Genomic DNA, 17,603 nt, shown 5'->3' with positions numbered 1-17,603 from the left:
ATTGGAAGTCAAGATCTAGATTCAGTCTACAAATATATTTTCTTCAGCTCATAATGGTGGGACTTTTTTTAATAAGCCAACATTTAAAAATCATTAAATTTCATTGAGAAATCTAGATTGCCAGTCTCTCTAAAAAATTTAGGAGGTCTCTAGCAACACAAAGTCCTGCATCCCATCTCTGGCAACAAGCAGTAGAAGCTGAGAACCTGCTATACAGGAGACATGGTGTCCTTGTCCACCACAGCCCCCACCAGAGCCTATTCATCTCCATACTGACCCCAGAGGTCCTTGCCATTTAGATGGCTTCTGCATTGCTATTTATCTTTTAGTTGAGAAATATCTCCCAGTTCCTATATTTTTATCAAAAGTAGGAAACAAAAGATGTACTGAAAGATCTGTGTGTGTTTTAAGAAATCTAGGAGAAAACTTATTTCTGGGTGGAAATGAAGAATATTCCTGCATATCAAATATGCCACTGTGGTGTACCTGTGCTGAATACATACAATTTAAGATCGCATTTTTCATCCCTTGGTGGTTTTGCTCACTAGGCTAACTGACTGGTCCCTGTAGGTAATGGGTTGGCTAAAACTGCTTTTTCTCTTCCTGGGCCCTTAGAAATGGAGCTAGGGTACAGCATATGAGCATGCTAGATCTGGCCCTTCAGCATCTTAAAGGTAGCAGCCAACATTAAACCTTTTCTCTCATATTGCTTGTTTTCAGAAGAACTTCAGTTTTAGGAAGATATTATAACATCCATTAAATCTTTTCCTGGTTTTGTACTTAGAATAATTGTTGAGCCTCAGTGTCTTACTCCTTGTTGACTCAAATTATGTCTGACTACAACCACCTAGAATAATCAGAGAGAGTTTCAGGTGCAACCCCTACTTTATCATATATGTATACCTTTTACTATTACTAATATTTCTGTGAGAGTCAGCAAACCACAGCACACAGGCTAAATCTGCCCACCACCAGCTTTTATAAATAAAGTTTTATTGGGACACAGTCACACTCATTTATTTACTTATTTGTTGTCTGTGGCTGCTTTCATACCACAGTGGCTAAGCTGAGTAATTCTGACAGAGACCTTACGACCCACAAACCTAATATGTTTACTATCTAGCCCTTTATCTCTAGCTGACCCCCGAACAAGAATGATAAAATACAAATGTTTTGGTGGTCAATAAGCTGATAATTCATTGTGCTTCAAAATAATACAACATAGGAAAAGGTAAGTTCACCATGTTTTCTCCAGAATATTTACCTATAACTCATAGTCAATAATCCTGAAGCTTTCTTTACCTTACAAATGGACATAAATAGAACTGGTTTTAAGTTGAAAATGAACTCACCGTGGCTAGTTTCTGAACATCTTCATCTGATGCTCCCAGAGACGCCAGACCTATTTCTTGTGAAAACTGAGCAAACTTAGGATCCGCAAGTAGTGGAACATGTCCCAAGAGTTCATGGCATGTGTCTCTGACAAAAAAGGCATCACAAAGATGTGTTAAATAAGAAGCTTTAAATTACCACTGGTAGAACAAGACTTAAAAACCTAAATAAGACCTTGTCACTGTAATTAATTAGTTACTACAGTTCATCAATGCTGGAACTTCTTAATCATTTTAATATGTCTGAAATCCCAGTGCATCTCATAATCAACAGCACTTAAAACATATGATATACCATATTTTAATAACATAAAAGCAACTACTATTTTCAAGCTCTTACTATATACCAAGTACATGGTAAGTGTTTTATTGTATGCTTTATATCTTTTATTCTCAAAACAACCTTAGAGAATTAAAGTAACTTGTTAGCACAGGATCCTATAGATCAGGGATAGGCAAACAACAGCCATGGTCCAAATCTGGTCCATTGCCTGCTTTTGTAAATAAAGTTTTACTGGAATATAGCCATGCCCATTCATTTGTGTATTATCTGTGGCTGCTTTTGATCACACTGCAGAGTTGAGTAGTTGTGACTGAGATCATAGGGCTAAAATAATTAACTAGCTGGCCCTTTACAGAAAAAATTTGCTGTTTCTTGCTATAGATAGTGAGGAAGGCAAAATTGGAATCCAATTTGTCATGTTTTTCAACTCTTGCTGTTAACCCTTAAGGTGCACTGCAACTCTGTTACACTCTGCCAGGCAATGGGTAATGGCAGAGGATTCTATTGTCATCATGATCAAAGTCGCTTTTCCAGTAGATGATTTATGGCTCTAATGTAAGCAACTCTCTTGTGATAACACATTAGAAAATCTCCCAGTTCTCTGCTTTGGTTAGCCTGAACTAGGTAGTAATAGAAGCCTGGAACCTCTCTCATTTGCCTGAGCTTTCATTTGGAGCCAGAAAAGTGAGCAAAAGACAGGTATCTTTCACGACAATACAAGGCAGATGCCTTCCTGAGTCATTGCCATGAATAATGAACCGTTCCATGATACCAAGCTGTAATGGAATGAATTCCCCTATGGTTGTCTGGGAATGGATTGAGATGCAGGAACATTTTAAATTATTGACGAAAAAACACCAATTACCTAGGTAGTAATTAAAAGATAGTTTTGATTTCACTTGTACTCCTCTGAAATCTATCACTTCAAATAGGTGCTAGAATACAAATACCAGGTGCTACCATTATTACAATTATAAAGTATGTTGGATGGTCACACAGTTGAAGCAAATGAATGATGGTCAAGGGCCAAGATTGATGCCCACATAAAACAGAGAGCATCACTCAATCACTCAATCAAAAAATCTTATTCCCACAACTCAAACCGTATCCCCAGTCTTGGCCAGTTACTTCATAGAGAGCAGGTTGAAAGGGCAGCCACTTGAGAATAGTGGACAGGATACTGAAACAAACTCCAAATTCATCCCTTGTCAACTGTGTCAATAACTTCCTTTTTGGTACATGAACTGAACTGAATTTGTTTTTTAAAACAAAAGGCATACGAGGTGGTTATTCTTCAATCACATTGCTTATGGCAAAGAAGCAGATTCACTGGATTTTAGGGTATAGGGGCATTTAAATGTAATCCAAGCCCTTCATTTTACATATGAAGAAATGAAAAATAAAGAAGAGAGAGAGAATATGCTGAGCTCCTACTGTGTACTAGGTACTGTGCTAAATGTTTTCATGTCACATTGGTAACTGAATCTTTCCTTACGTGTTTTATAAAGGAATAATAAATATAATAAGAGAAGCTTTATTATTCCAATTTAACAAATGAGGAAGCTAAAATTTAGTAAATCTAAGAATCTTTTCCTAGGCTACCACACTTTTGGCAAAGACAGAGACATTTTTTTTTTTAATCAGGGTCTCCCTTTGTTGCCCGGGCTACAGTGCAGTAGGGCAATCACAGCTCATCGCAGCCTGGACCTCCTGGGCTCAAGCAATCCTCCCACCTCAGCCCCTCAAGTAGTTGGGACTACAGGCGCATGCCACCACACCTGGCTAATTTTTTGTAGAAATGTCAGGGGCGGGGGTGGGGGTGGGGGTGGGGGGGTCCCTCACAATGTTGCCCCAGCTAGTCTTGAACTTCTGACCTCAAGCGATCCGCCCACCTCAGCCTCCCAAAGTGCTGGGATTACAGGCATGAGCCACTGCACCCAGCCCAGAGACAAGGTTTGAAATCAAATTTTTTGAACTCCAAAGCTACACTCTTTCTGCTCTCTGTTGTTTCAATTTGCAGATATGGTGTAAGCAAGAAAGGGGCTGGGGCGTACACAGCTTAGGCCGTAGGAAGAGAGTTTAGCCAAGCTAGCTAGCACAAGTAAAAATGTAGTCAGTATTTCCTAAGTCTCTTTTCCTCCAACTCAGTGCTTCTCAACTTTCCAAATCACTTGAGGAGCATTTTAAAAATACCGAATGGCTAGGCCCTGCCTTAGACTAATTCAATCAGGCTCCCTGAGATAAACCTGAGCATTTTTTTTAAACTCTCACCAGGTGATAATGAGACACAGCCAGGGCTGAGATTCACTGTATAACTGATGACTCTAGGAGCTCTCCTAGCAAGCTTCAAGCAACTAGTACTTAAAACTACAACTGAATGTGATTATGTAATTTAGAGCTGTTCAAGTTTAATTCCACTAAAATTACACCATGATACTGAAGAATAATTAAAGGTGGTGACTGAGAGGTAGATGGGTAACTAATTCATTCTCCATGTGCATTTGATTCAGTTACAAGTCCAATAGTTCTAAGCCGGGAGTGGACCCTATGGACTCATTCTTGTGATCAATTTTTTTAAAAGGTCATGCCGCCTGCACCAATATTGGAATTAAGATCAAGTAACCTACCATGGAAAAATCTGAAAACCTCCATTGTGGCTCATGATGTAAATGCTAAAGAGCTCCCACTGATCCAGGCAGAAGATGTGGCAACAATAATTTTAAATTAGTCACTATGTCAAACTCCAAGAAAATACTGAAGATGATGAGTATTCTCTCATTGACATAAACAAGGTGAGCGGAAACTAAAGTAACAATTACAGTGAATGCTTACTATGAGCCAGGCACTGTGCTAAATGCTTCATAATGTAAGAAAAGAATAGGGTAGGTCAAAGCTACAGTGGTGGTAGATGCTTGGTGCAGTACAGAATTTACCTTTGAACTTGTTAAATACTTGAAGAAAGCCAATCCAAAAGACAGTCTTCTGTCTACTTAGACACTAATGGAGTCCGAAAGCTTACTGGTAGAACGTAAGGTGAAAAGTTAGCAGTTAGGAAAATACTAGAGATCCAAAGACATTCAGGAGTCAGTTCTCCATGACAGAAAAAGGAGCTATCACCTGAGTGTTAAGACGTCATTATCAGAAACCTGTAACTCACTAGCCAACTTAAGAACCTTTAATACCATTGCAATGACAAAGTAATCTAACTACACATAGAAGAGGATAAAAGAAATTATAAATTTGGAAGAAAAAAATCATACAATACAGCAGAGTAAGTTATATTGTTTCATTAAGAATGAAAGCCTGAAGTGAGTTGTCTAGCAGATTAATGGAACCTCAGAGATACTCTTTGCTCTGTTATAAGTAGAAATGATCTTGCTGTATTTTGCTAACTTGTGCCCACTTCTCAGCTCCATTTCCATGCAGAGACCCTGAGAAAGAACTTCCCTTCAGATTCCTGAACAAAGTGTGGACATAGCATGTCATTGGGCCAAGGCTTTAAGCACCTGTATTTCAAGACCAGGAACAAGGTTATTATATTTTATGTCTTTGGTGAAACTTTCTCAGAAATAAACACCATATTGTTCTCTATCCCACTGTGTTTGGCTAAGGTACATGTAGACAAAGGAAATTGAAGTGCCTGGAAACTCTTCAACCAAAGAGCAAAGATTTTTAACATTACTAATAAAAGCAATTCATTAACTTTGAAAAGTTTACATTTTTTTAGATTCTCTGCAGAGGACTTAGAAGCCGAAGTCACTTCCACTCTTTGGGGCAGAGAGGGGTTCCAGGCTATGGGGAGTCTGAGGGAGAATGCAGACTGCAAAGCCTTCTCTCTAACCTCTGTGCCAATTAAGGTCTGTTGGGCTGAAATTATGCTATTAAACTCTATTTTACAAAGTGCAAATGCCACTGCGCTGTGTCCTGCATGTAAAGTAGTTTGAGACCCCTACTTTGGTTGTATCATCCACAGCCGAACCCCTGAGTATCTAATTATGAACAGGTTTCCGATGTGAGTTCACAACTATTGCCTTATCTCACCAGATCTCTCCAAAAAGATTCAATTATTTGGCCATAATTGCACCTGTCAGTACATGCTGCCTCCAATCTCTACATCAGCAAACTTTTTTCTTTTTAACTCCCATCCCTTTGATACATTTTTGCCTGAATAATGCTTTTTAGAGTCCTTTTCACAAATGTGCTCTGTTCACTGGAAATACAAGACCTTTCAAAGCTGTTAACACTGTAAAACATCATGTCTCCTTTTTATTTAAAAAAAAAAAAAAAAAAGCAAGAGCTGATAACAGACACTAAACTTTTGCTGCTCTAAATTGGAATCTTCTCTGATAAGCCCTGCTAGGGGGATTCTAAAGCCTGCAGAAACAGGTCCACAAAGGAGCCTCGGCGAAATGTCTCTGGGAAATTCTTAACTCAGTCCAAGAAAGTAGCCATCATTTTGCTATGAAGAAATAAGGGTTCTGGTTGTTAAGTTCAAATTCAAAATGAGTCTGGCATTTTTCTCCTCTTATCAGTTTTCAAAGCTGACTCTTCACACTACGCGTTGAACAACTCCTTTTTATTTTTGTTGTAAATTAAAGCCTTTACGAGGAATTGACTGAGCATCCAACATTTGCTTCCCATCCAAAATCTGCACATCTGTCTTTTAAAACATATTTCTTTAGGTTTTGTTTGCTCTAAATGACACAGAAGCCAACACTTTAGCTAAATCACAAAGAGAAGGAAAGGGAGATGAGCGGGAGAGGTGAAGACTTTGCATTAATAAAAGGAAGCAGGAGGATGAGCTGGGAGCCAAAATAGGGCGCGTTTTTCAGCTTTCACACAACAGTTGATGGGTAAATGCAAGTAATGTGGGATAACACACTGGGATGCGTTGCAGACAGGTGACTTAGTTTGCTTTCACTGCATAAGATGATAAGGGGAATTAACTTGGTAGTGAGGCAACTTTTTCTCAGGGCTTCTTTTGGAGCCATATACAGAGTTTCTTTAGTTTAGATTTAAAATAGCATACTGTAAAATCTGACCCAGATAAGATTTTAGGCAATTCTTATGATCACTCCTTCTTATATCCCTATCACAGTATAGCTACAAAAAGTCACCTTTTTTTTTTTTTTTTAATAAAGCCAGGAACCTGGATGTTGCATTGGGGAAAATCTTCTTTGCTTTTTCCCCTTAGGAATCATAAGGATGTGCACTGATGTTTCTCTTCTTTACTACAATTCTTTTAAGACTGGCAGATATTATAGTTGTCTTTCTTAAAATTTAGTTCATTGTGTGCCTATTTGTACCAGGTGCTATATTAGGAAATGTGGCTTAAAAGTAAATAAGGCATAATCTTAGAATAACTCCTAGCAAAAGTCACCATCTGGTTCCAGAAAAAGGCAATCAAATAGCAAGTACAAACTTTCCTGATGCATAAAAAGAAACAATTTCCAGTTCTTAGAGGGACCACAGAAAGAGTGCAATGGAAATTCTGTTGGTATATCACTAGCTCCCTACTGATATAGCTTAGATATTTGTACCCAGCCAAAATCTCACGTTAAAATGTAAACCCCAATGTTGAAGGTGGGGCCTGGTGGGAGGTGACTGGATCACGGGGGTGGATTTCTCATTAATGATTTAGCACCATTCTCTTGGTGTTGTCCTCGGGATAGTGAGTGAGTTCTCCCGAGATCTGGTCATTTAAAAGTGTGTGGCACACCCCCTCCAACTCTCTCTCTCATTCCTCCTTTCGCCATGTGAAGTGTTCCCTTTTTGTCTTCCATCATGATTGGAAGCTTCCTGAGGTCCCCCAGAAACAGATGCCACTATGCTTCCTGTGCAGCCTGCAGAACCGCCAGCCAATTAAACCCCTTTTCTTTATAAATTTCCCAGTCTCGGGTATTTTTTATAGCAATGCAAGTATGACCTAATACACCCACCATTTCTGAAGTGTTTCTTATTTCTTGAAGAAATAAAAGATATTTAACTTTCTCTCCACCTCTCCAAGTTCAGTGTAATTAAGAAAGCAATATAACACAACAGTCAAAAGCATATACCCTACAGTCAGACCTAAGTTCATCTCTCATATTCTCGTGTAGGCAAATTACTTAGAGCAGCACTGTCCAATCGGACTGCCTGCAATGATAAAAATGTTCTGTATCTGCACCATGCAATATAATAGCCACTTGACACAGATGTCTACTGAACACTTGAAATGTGGCTAGTGCTACTGAAGAACCAAATGTGTACTTTTATTTAATTTTAATTAATAAATGTAGATAACCACATCTTACCATATTGGACAACACAGACATAGTGTTTTCTCATCTATAAAATGGAGATTGTAAGATTTCTTCTCTCTTACATTATTTTTTCTTTTATTGAGATGGAGTTTCGCTCTTATCACCCAGGCTGGAGCGCAGTAGCCTGATCTCGGCTCACTGCAAGCTCCGCCTCCCGGGTTCAAGCGATTCTCCTGCCTCAGCCCGCCGAGTAGCTGGGATTACAGGCACCCGCCACCACCCCTGGCTAATTTTTTTGTATTTTTAGTAGAGACGGGGTTTTATCATGTTGGGCCAGGCTGGTCTCAAACTCCTGACCTCAGGTGATCTGCCCGTCTCGGCTTCCCAAAGTGCTAGGATTACAGGCGTGAGCCACCGTACCCAGCCATCTCTTACATTATTAAACAATGTAGTAAGAGAATGCATTGAAAATCTTAGTTCCCGTAAGTTAGGTATTATTACTTATTATATTAAATTGTATTTATACCTAAGCCTATCATACCTGAATAAGTTTTGCCCTTTGAGAAGGTACTTTATCACTTAAAAAAGAGTAAGTTTCTTCAGGACAGAGATTAGGCCATGTTCGTATTTGGGTCTGCAGTGCTTAAAAAAGCCTGGCACATAAGATATGCTTAATAACTGCTTTTTAAACTCAACTGAATAGAGCAGGTGATGATGGGGCTCTGTTGTTCCAAATAGAAGTGAATCCAAGTGAAACTCAAGTATGGTTTTCCTAATTTCCAGTGTCACATAAAGGCTTTGGACCAGAACTTGGTTTTGCTATTTTCTAGTTGTGTAACCTTAGGGAAATTACCTGACTTCTTTGAACCTTGGAATTGCCATCTGTAAAATGGTGACAATCCTGTCCACCTAATAGAGATGAGTGGGATGATGCCAGACAAACAGAACGTGTGTGGGAAATGTCTGCTCCCTCTTTCCTTCTCTCTTGTGGTGGCTTCTGTGCCCATCCATAGACACAATTCTCTACACGGTAGTAAAGAGGTATGAACAGTGATTACCTCTTTCTTGCATAAAATTCAATCATTTTGGATTTCTTCTTCTGAACTTGCAATTTAAAAATGCAAATACTCCTGGAAACATTTCTCCCTGGTCATCTCAGTCTTCCACACCTGAAAATACATAATGAACCTCTCCCTGACTACAGAGTGCTGAAGGAATATGAATTTTGATTTGGGCCAGGTGCTTTTAAGTGCTAATTTTGGATTATGGGCTCCGCACAAGGAAAACAGAACTGGGTGCAGGGGTAGGGGAGAGTGACATAAGGAATCCTGCTTTGAATCTGCTAAAAAAAAAAAAAAAAAAAGAAGGGTGGCTGAAGTATTGAAGCTTTATCCCAAGTCACTACAGAAAACAGCCTAAAAGAACAAAAACAGGGCTCCAGCAGACAGTTAGACACAATTTTGGTTTCAAACTGCACATTTTAAATAATGTATATGATTTTTTAAAAATAGAATGTATATTGTTAGAATGCTTAAGCTCTTTAGACAAAAGGCTTTATAAGAAATCTCAGGGGTTATTTTTGCTTTAGGCACTTCACAAAACTAGACACAATATTGCAACTGAAAACTTGGGAGTCCAGGTCTAGGAACGTGGCCTTGTAACTAAGGACGCATTGGAATTTTATGAGGCACATTATCCCTCCACATGAATTTAAGAGGTGCCGAGTAAGGGTGGACTTATTTGGTATTTTTATAAAGCTTTTTTCTCTCCAAAGATCAAAGTGTTATTTCATCATCTCTCACACAGGGAGGTTAAATGGCTTGCCGACAGTCACACTGGGAGCTGAGAGAGGGGCCTACATTTCTGGACAATCAGTCCTTAGGTCCTTCTGCCTGAGGACACAGCAGTCTCCTACCTGCATTACTGCCCTTTGAGAAGGTATTTTGTCACTTAAGAAGGAGTAAGTTTCTCCAGGACAGAGGTTAGGCCATGTTCATATTTGGGTCTGCAGTGCTTAGAAAAGCCTAGCATATAAGCTATGCTCAATACTGTAGACAGGTGCTGTCCCCTTCTTTTTCCCAGTGAGATAGCAGATGCCTCCTCCTCTTGATAAATGGGGCAGACCAACTGTGACCTTGTGAAGATCAAAGGGGAGGGCAGGCCTCTAAGGAGCCTGGAAGTTGGGCTGAGAACTGGATGGGGCAGCACAGCACTAAACTATATAATAGCCATAAACAGTCTTTAGGGTTCTAGCAAATCAGGGTCACCAAATAAAAGTAAGGAAGTATCCCTTTCAAGGCCAGGTACAGTGGCTCACACCTGTAATCCCAGCACTTTGGGAGGCCGAGGTGGCTGGATCACGAGGTCAGGAGTTCGAGACCAGCCTGACCAACATGATAAAACCTTGTCTATACTAAAAATACAAAAATTAGCCAGGCATAGTGGCGGGCCCCTGTAATCCCAGCTACTCAGGAGGCTGAGGCAGGAGAATCGCTTGAACCCAGGAGGCGGAGGTTACGGTGAGCTGACATCGCACCACTGCACTCCAGCCCGGGCAACAGAGTGGGACTCCGTCTCAAAAAATAAAAAAAGAAAGTAGCCTTTTCAAATCCCTTCTACAAAATATGCCATTGGAAAACAACAACAACAACAACAACAAAAATGCTATTCAGCTTCAGCATACAAATAAGTTTTGAGTATTTTTGTTTAGTGTTACTGATTAACAAAGTAGTGGCTAAGCCCACAGGTGCTGGCATTACTCCTGAAGTTCAAACCCTGACTCACGTACTTACCAGCTGTGTTACCTTGGGCAATGTACTTAACCTTTCTGTGTCTTATTTCCTCATCTATAAACTCAGAATAATAATATAACAACTCAAAGTGTTGTAGTATTAGGTGAGTCCGTCCATACATAACACTTAAAATAGTGTCTGGTGCTATTAACAGTAAACCTGTGTCCAGTTGATATATATAGACATGTTTGCTATTCATAGTAAAAGTATTGTTGCTACTGCTGTTGTGATTGCTGTCAAGATTATCTATGCTGAAGGATGGAAGGAATTAAAGTATTTTCAGGTCTTGGGGCCTCTAACATCTTAACTGGCCCTCAGTATAGCCCAAACCAGACTTCTCCTAAGGGAGAGCATGGCTACCAAACTGAGGGTATGTGCACCAGTTACAAAGCAGGAAAGGTAGGCCAGATGACCGGCTTTCTGGGAACATGCCATTTTCCAAGAATCACCAGTAATAATGCTGCACTGCAATCCTGAGCAGCAAGAATGGTAATAGTGCTATGGAGGAAGCCAGGTGGATGAGCAGGAGGCTTGGCACCAAGCTCGCATGTCCCATGGGAAAGAACAAGTTTAAGCTAAACACAGCTCATGGGCATGCAGGTTAAACTCCGTAAAGCTCTGGTTTATCCTCCCAGCTCTGCAGGAAGACCATGCTGAGATGACTTCAGCAGGGCCTGATATTAAAAACACCAACAACAGCCAGGGCCCAAGTCCCAGAACCTCTCGAGTGGGAACAAGGAGGAAAAGTTGGGAAAGAAAAAATTCATATTTTTCCTCTCATTATGGACCTAGTGAGAGACATCTGTTCAATCAAGAGAGGAGCAACCAAGCTTTCCTAATAAGCAAAAAATTCATTTACTTTACTTAGAAACGGATGAAAAATGTGTCAGAAATAATTCACTTTTATTTTTCTTATAAAATTAAACAGCGGCAATTATAAGAAAAACCACCTGACTGCAAAGCCTTTAAACAGTTATATTTAAAAATAACATTAATTGCCAGTAAACTGGTCAACTGCAACAAAAAAGATGTTCCTTAACACAAATGTATTTCATTGTATTACGGCAATATAAGTTGCAATATTAGTCACTGGTGCCCTGAATTATTCCTCAATGCTGAAAGTTTGCTCTTTGATTTGAAAAGTGACGCCGGCAGAAAAGAAGAGATGTGTGGAATGGGAACAACACAGCAAAGGGTGCTGCTTTGGCATTAGAAATAGAACACCACACCCATATGGCCCAAGCTAGCGGCCAGTGATAAGAGCTGTGAGTTATCGTTCCTACCTAGCAGACTGGGCCCTCACTTTGCCTTTTAAACAGACCACTGAGACATCTGACCATGAACCTTAAGGGGCCCACACACTGCTAGTTGCCAGGGTTTGTGCTATCTCTCTCTTTCTCTCTCTCTCTCTGTCTCTCTCTCTCTGTGTGTCTGTCTGTCTGTCTGTCTCTCTCTCTCTCTCTTTCTCTCTCTGCCTGACTCTCCATTCCTGATCCACAGGACCCAGGGTTGAAGGAGGACTGCGTTCCTGATACACTGCACCCTCTCTGCCTAGGATCTGCAAGTAACCCTGTTCTAAAAGATGAGGTGGACGGAGGGCATAGCATGAGAGAGCACACAATGGACTTCCCAGAGAGACAAAAAGGAGATCAGGGAGATTTAGAACTTCTCAAGATTTTGTTCTGCCACTGTACACATGCCAGGCGACGCTCACATGCCTACATAACTTGGAACTCTGCATCTTTCCCTCTCATTCCAGTGAGTGAGAGGGAAGGTTTATTGGAATAACTTTGAATTTGGCCCAATTGATTTTTTTTAAAGGAAATCATTTGCAAACTTCATTATCCAATTAGTGAGAACATTGCAACCACAGCTGATCAAAGCATGGAGCCAGGCAAAACTGAAATGCAGATTCATTGCCTCAGGCACTGCTCAAAGGGAGAAAAAGCAAGAGTCCATTTCCTCTTCTAGCAGATCAGTGACCTTTCAATCCAGGCATTAATGCATAGAAAAGCAACTCCTCCCACCAGGAAAACCAGAAGTCACTAATTTGCCAGGGGTTCTTTATTGTCTTCCAGGCCAGAAAACTTTCCCCCAGGAAACCAGTCTAATCTGCCATCACTTTTTTTTTATTTGTATAGATTCAGGGAGTCCATGTGCAGATTTGTTACAGGAATATATTGTGTGAAGGCAAGGTTTGGTTTCTAGTGTACCAGGTTTAGAGAAGCCAGAGTCTTTAAAATTGTAAAATGTAAAAAGAAGTCGAAGATATGTTTAAAATCCAATGTGTGTTGAAAGCTCTGATGGCAAAATACATTCTATCAGACTGAAAGGGAAAATAAAATTCTTTTTTCAGATAATGTCTTTTTTGTTGCTTCATGCTCATTTCTACCTGGATCTTCAGTGCTCACCTTTGTCTCATTAGCGCAGCCTCCACTACAACAGTTCAGCAATTGAAAGCAGTTATTTGGAAACACAGTACAAGCAGCAAACACAGTAGCCAAGTTGAACTTCATAAATTGGAGAATCTGCCCTCTAGTTGGTTTTCAATTGAGGAAATGGGATTTCATTACAAAGACAATGCCTGTGAAAGTGCTTAGGCAGGAAACAGCCCTCCCAGTATAGTACCCATAGATTCAAACTATGTGGCTGAGAAGGGACTTAGGACTTTGCGATATACAAGGATTAAAAAGATCTTTACAGAGAATTTTGTCTGCATAGTATATTTCTGGAAGGATGAAATGGAAACTAGTAGCAGTGGTTGCCTCTGGAGAGGATGCACTGGGTATCAAGCGGACAGAGGATGGAAAGAAACTCATTGTTCACAGTATATACCTTTTAGTGAACTTTAAATTCTGAATTATGCATATGTATTACCTATTCATAAAGTAATAATTTTAAAAACCAAATGAAAGGCCTGTAATCCCAGCACTTTAGGAGGTCGAGGCAGGTGGATCACCTGAGGTCAGGAGTTCAAGACCAGCCTGGCCAATATAGCAAAACCCCATCTCTACTAAAAACACAAAAAATTAGCTGGGTATGGTGTCGCACGCCTGTAATCCCAGCTACTGAGGAGGCTGAGGCAGGAGAATTGCTTGAATCCAGGAGGCAGAGGTTGCCGTGAGCTGAGATTGCACCACTACACCTGACAGAGTGAGACTCTGTCTTAAAAAAAAAAAAAACAAACAAACAAACAAACAAAAAAAAAAACGAATGATATGAAACCCACAAAAAATAAAGGGCTTGTAAAAACAACCCCGAGTGAGTGAATCCCAAGTTTCCATCCTCTGACTTAGTCTCCTCTTATCTGTGTAGTCATAGGAGACTTGGAAGAAAAATTACTACTCAAATCTATTGTGGGTGCTTTACATTCACTTCTGAGTTTATAATCTTTATTTGTAACTACCAGAAACTTCTCCATCTGGAGGTTCCAGCCATGGGCACCTCACAGACAAAATACCCCAAACCCAAATCCTCCTCTTCCCTCCCTCTTTCCTTTTCTCTTCCCTCCAAGCTTGATCCTCCTCCAATATTCTCAGTCATTATTAGAAATGACTTTCCACTCAGCTTCCCAAACAAAAACCTTAGCCCTACCTTAGGGGACCTCCCCTCGTCTCACCCCTATTGTAGTCACTGGATATTGTTACTTCCATCTCTGTGGTGTTAAGAGGGCATTAAATAGGTGCCCTCTTGTACTATACCTCTGACCTCATCTAGCTCCACACCTTTTGAACTATATTCCTTCATAGAATGTGAGCTCCCTAGCTGGTTTTCCGTGTTGTTCATTCTCAACAATTCCCCAGCCCTCACCCCCAGTCATTTTTCTCCAATACACTTACCTAACTATGCCTAAGAACCTTGGATAGCTCCCCGTTGCCTACAGAATTAAGTCCAAATGTCCTAGTTTGACAAATGGTCATTTATAACATGGCCTGAAGATACATTTCACCCCTAATACATAAACTGTATCCTGGCTATTCTGGTCTAACAAGCCTTGAACATGTATGCCTCTTGCGTGTCTCCACAACTTTGCACTTGCTGTTTCCCCTGACTTGCAAAGCCTCCCCTTCCCTCCCCGTCCAGCCTTGTACAAAAATGAAATTTCTGCTCATCCTTCCAGACTCCCACACAGGTTATACGTTCTCTGAAAAGCCTTTCAGGACTGTGCCTTCCTCTGTGCTCTCCAGCACTTTTTCCACACACTAATTATAACCCTAACCACACTATTTCCTAATTACTTATGTTTCTATCTCCGCTGCCAGAATGTGAACTGCTTTAAAAAAAATTTTTTTTAAGCTACTATATTTTATTTATCTCTGAATCCACTGCACTGCCCTGCTAGCATTGCACATAAATGTTTGCTGAATGAATTGGCCGAAAGTACTTTGGTAAAAATGTAACACATTATCCTCTGTGGCTAAAATCTCATTTCTTTGCCTCTCTCTCTCTCTGCATACCTATTGGCACGCTATCACAGGTCTCAGGAGGGCCAGTTATTCAAAGGGAACTAACAAAGTGCCTTCTATTTGTAAACAAGGCCATTTGTAAACCCTCTGGGCTAGATTTAGAGATTGCCTTTCTAACTCTGACAGTGCTTCTTTGAGCACTCACTCCACTGAAAGAAGCATTTCTTTTCCAAATGTCTGGGGTCCTATAAGTAACCTTTGTTTACCCTGAAAACACTTTCAGGGAAGCTGAAAAAAGCTTAAAAAAAAATGTAGTGACCTGACAGGGACCTACCCGGACTGTGAGCCTTATGCCAGCCTAGGAAAACGAGGGGTGCTTCAGGGACTTGACTTACCCTTGCTCACTTCTACTACCATCAGCTACTTAACTGCTGGAACCTCAAAAGCTTCTCTGCTCCCCAGCGAAGGCCATGGCAACCCATTAACCACAAGTGCATTCAAGTAAAGCAGCATCATAAGCAAAGCGATACCCTGAGTGGCCTGAAGAACAGTGGGGTAAGATTAAAGCAAGGCACTCATTTTAATGGAGCCCAGGAAGGCAAAAGAACCCAGAGCTCCCAGCCTCAGGGTCTTTGTTTTTGCTGTTCTCTCAGCCTGAAATTCTCCACCCCATCATATACACATTCAAGTCTTTGCTCAGATGTTTACCAAGAAGCTGTCCTGACCCAATCCAAAAAACAGCACCCAGGACTCTCCATCTCCTCGCCATGCTCTATTTGTCTTCACAGCACTTACTAGCACTTCATGGAAGCACTTACACCTGACACCATATTCCCTGTCTGTCTGTCTGTCTGTCTGTATGCTAACCATTGTCTTCACCATTCACCTGGAAGGGCAGGAATGCTGTCTCATTCCCAGACAATCCAAGCATGTAGTTGTCTCCCAGTAAATGCTTGTTACATATTTTAAAGCACTCAAAGAAACATGATACAGGGCATTTCACACTTGGAGACTGTACAATCCCACGTGTGATTAGGCCAAATGATTAACATGTGGGTGTTCCCAGCTTACTCCTGCTTCTTACCCATGTCAGAGAAGTGTAGCATCACCTCTTAGCTTCTCTCCCCACTCCTAGCTTACCCATTGTCCAGGAGAGAATGGATAAAAGCCCCAAAGGAAAACTGACAGAACCAGAGAAGAATCACAAACCTCATCTATATCTGGAGGTGGCGGGCAGGACTAGAGAAGTGTTCAAGAAACTAAAATGGCAGGGAGAGCAAAGCACAGAGTTCTGAGTTTGGAAGTGATGAAAGAGATGAGAGGGGATTAGTAATGAGTTGCTATGGTGTGTGTACATGAACCTCCTTCACATGAAAGAGGCCTCCTAATGAGAGAGCCTCACATGTTCTGACCATGTGTCAGTGTCTACTTTACACTTCTGTGCCTTCTCTTCATCAGCAGAAATGGAGATCTGGCCAAGCAGATGGCTCAGTGTTGGGATAAAGCTAGAGCATCGAGCCAGAGCTGGAATATCAGGGGCCCCCACGGACCCAGCTGAGGAGTCTGATCCTTCAGTGAGCCCTTTTCTCTTTAGGTGAGTGATGTGACTCTCACTAGCTCAAGGAAATTAGTTTGGAGGTAAAACAGGGCCTAAGTCATTTTCAAGTAAAGGGATCATTGACCACTTTATGGTGTGGTGGCCTGGGCTTTAATGTAAGTACTCACGGTTCCGGGGTGTAGAGGGGATCTGAGCCATGCCGGATGTACTGGGTACAGTGGAACACTCTGTAGGCCAGTCCTGCCAGAAAGTCTCGTGGGCTCAGGTATCCAGCCACCGGCCTCACCGTGAAGCCAGACCTTTCTAAAAAGGCAACAGAAAAAGCCAACTAAATATTAACCCAGCAAGACTTGAGGGCCCAAGCAGGAGCTTCTACTATTTATAAGGAAGATCCAGAAACAAAGTAATCAAGGTCATAAACCTCTTGACAACTGAGTGACATATACTGTTAACAGCTATCATGTTTGGTGCTTCTGATGACTAAAATCACTCTCAAATGACGGTTTCCAGGAGAACAAAACATTCAAGAAAATGAAAAGAAGGGTGAAAAAAGTATTTAGAGATTTAAATTCAGAAGCCCAATTAGGATAAGAAATCTCAGATAAATTGATTACAATCGAAAGTGATGCTTACCGCACATTACCGGGTATCTTTCTAAGAGACATACCTAGGGATCTCTTCTGTGTGCATGTGTTCAGTGACACACAGCTAAGCACCCCCTTCACTAGCATCTTCAAATCAGTTCATACTGAGGCTTTCTATTGCCAATACCCGCTAACTCCTTCACTCTATATTGTTTTCTGTGATGTTATATGAATTATCATGATTTGAAGAGGTACACGAAAGCCCTACTTGCTCTATTGGCTTATGGTAAGAGGAAACAAAGTAAGAATGCAATAAAGTCTATAAACCTGCCCTATACCACTAATTC

The 17,603-nt window shown here is 40.8% G+C and overlaps 1 protein-coding gene across 1 annotated transcript in view; it reads right to left on the bottom strand.

Moving 5' to 3' along the window:
- The window catches only part of TPH2 (tryptophan hydroxylase 2), a 96,203-nt gene that overhangs the window by 39,317 nt on the left and 39,283 nt on the right, over nucleotides 1–17,603 (bottom strand). Inside the window, exons 7-8 of the mRNA XM_522470.7 lie at nucleotides 16,840–16,975; nucleotides 1,353–1,479 (exon numbers count right to left, since the gene is read on the bottom strand). Coding sequence (XP_522470.2) covers nucleotides 1,353–1,479; nucleotides 16,840–16,975 — 263 coding nt within the window. The remainder of the gene's footprint in view (nucleotides 1–1,352; nucleotides 1,480–16,839; nucleotides 16,976–17,603) is intronic.

The sequence above is a fragment of the Pan troglodytes genome, chromosome 10, assembly GCF_028858775.2.
Source record: "Pan troglodytes isolate AG18354 chromosome 10, NHGRI_mPanTro3-v2.0_pri, whole genome shotgun sequence".
NCBI lineage: Eukaryota > Metazoa > Chordata > Mammalia > Primates > Hominidae > Pan > Pan troglodytes.
Note: the sequence above shows the minus strand (reverse complement) of the source record. Positions and strands in the feature narration are given on the sequence as shown.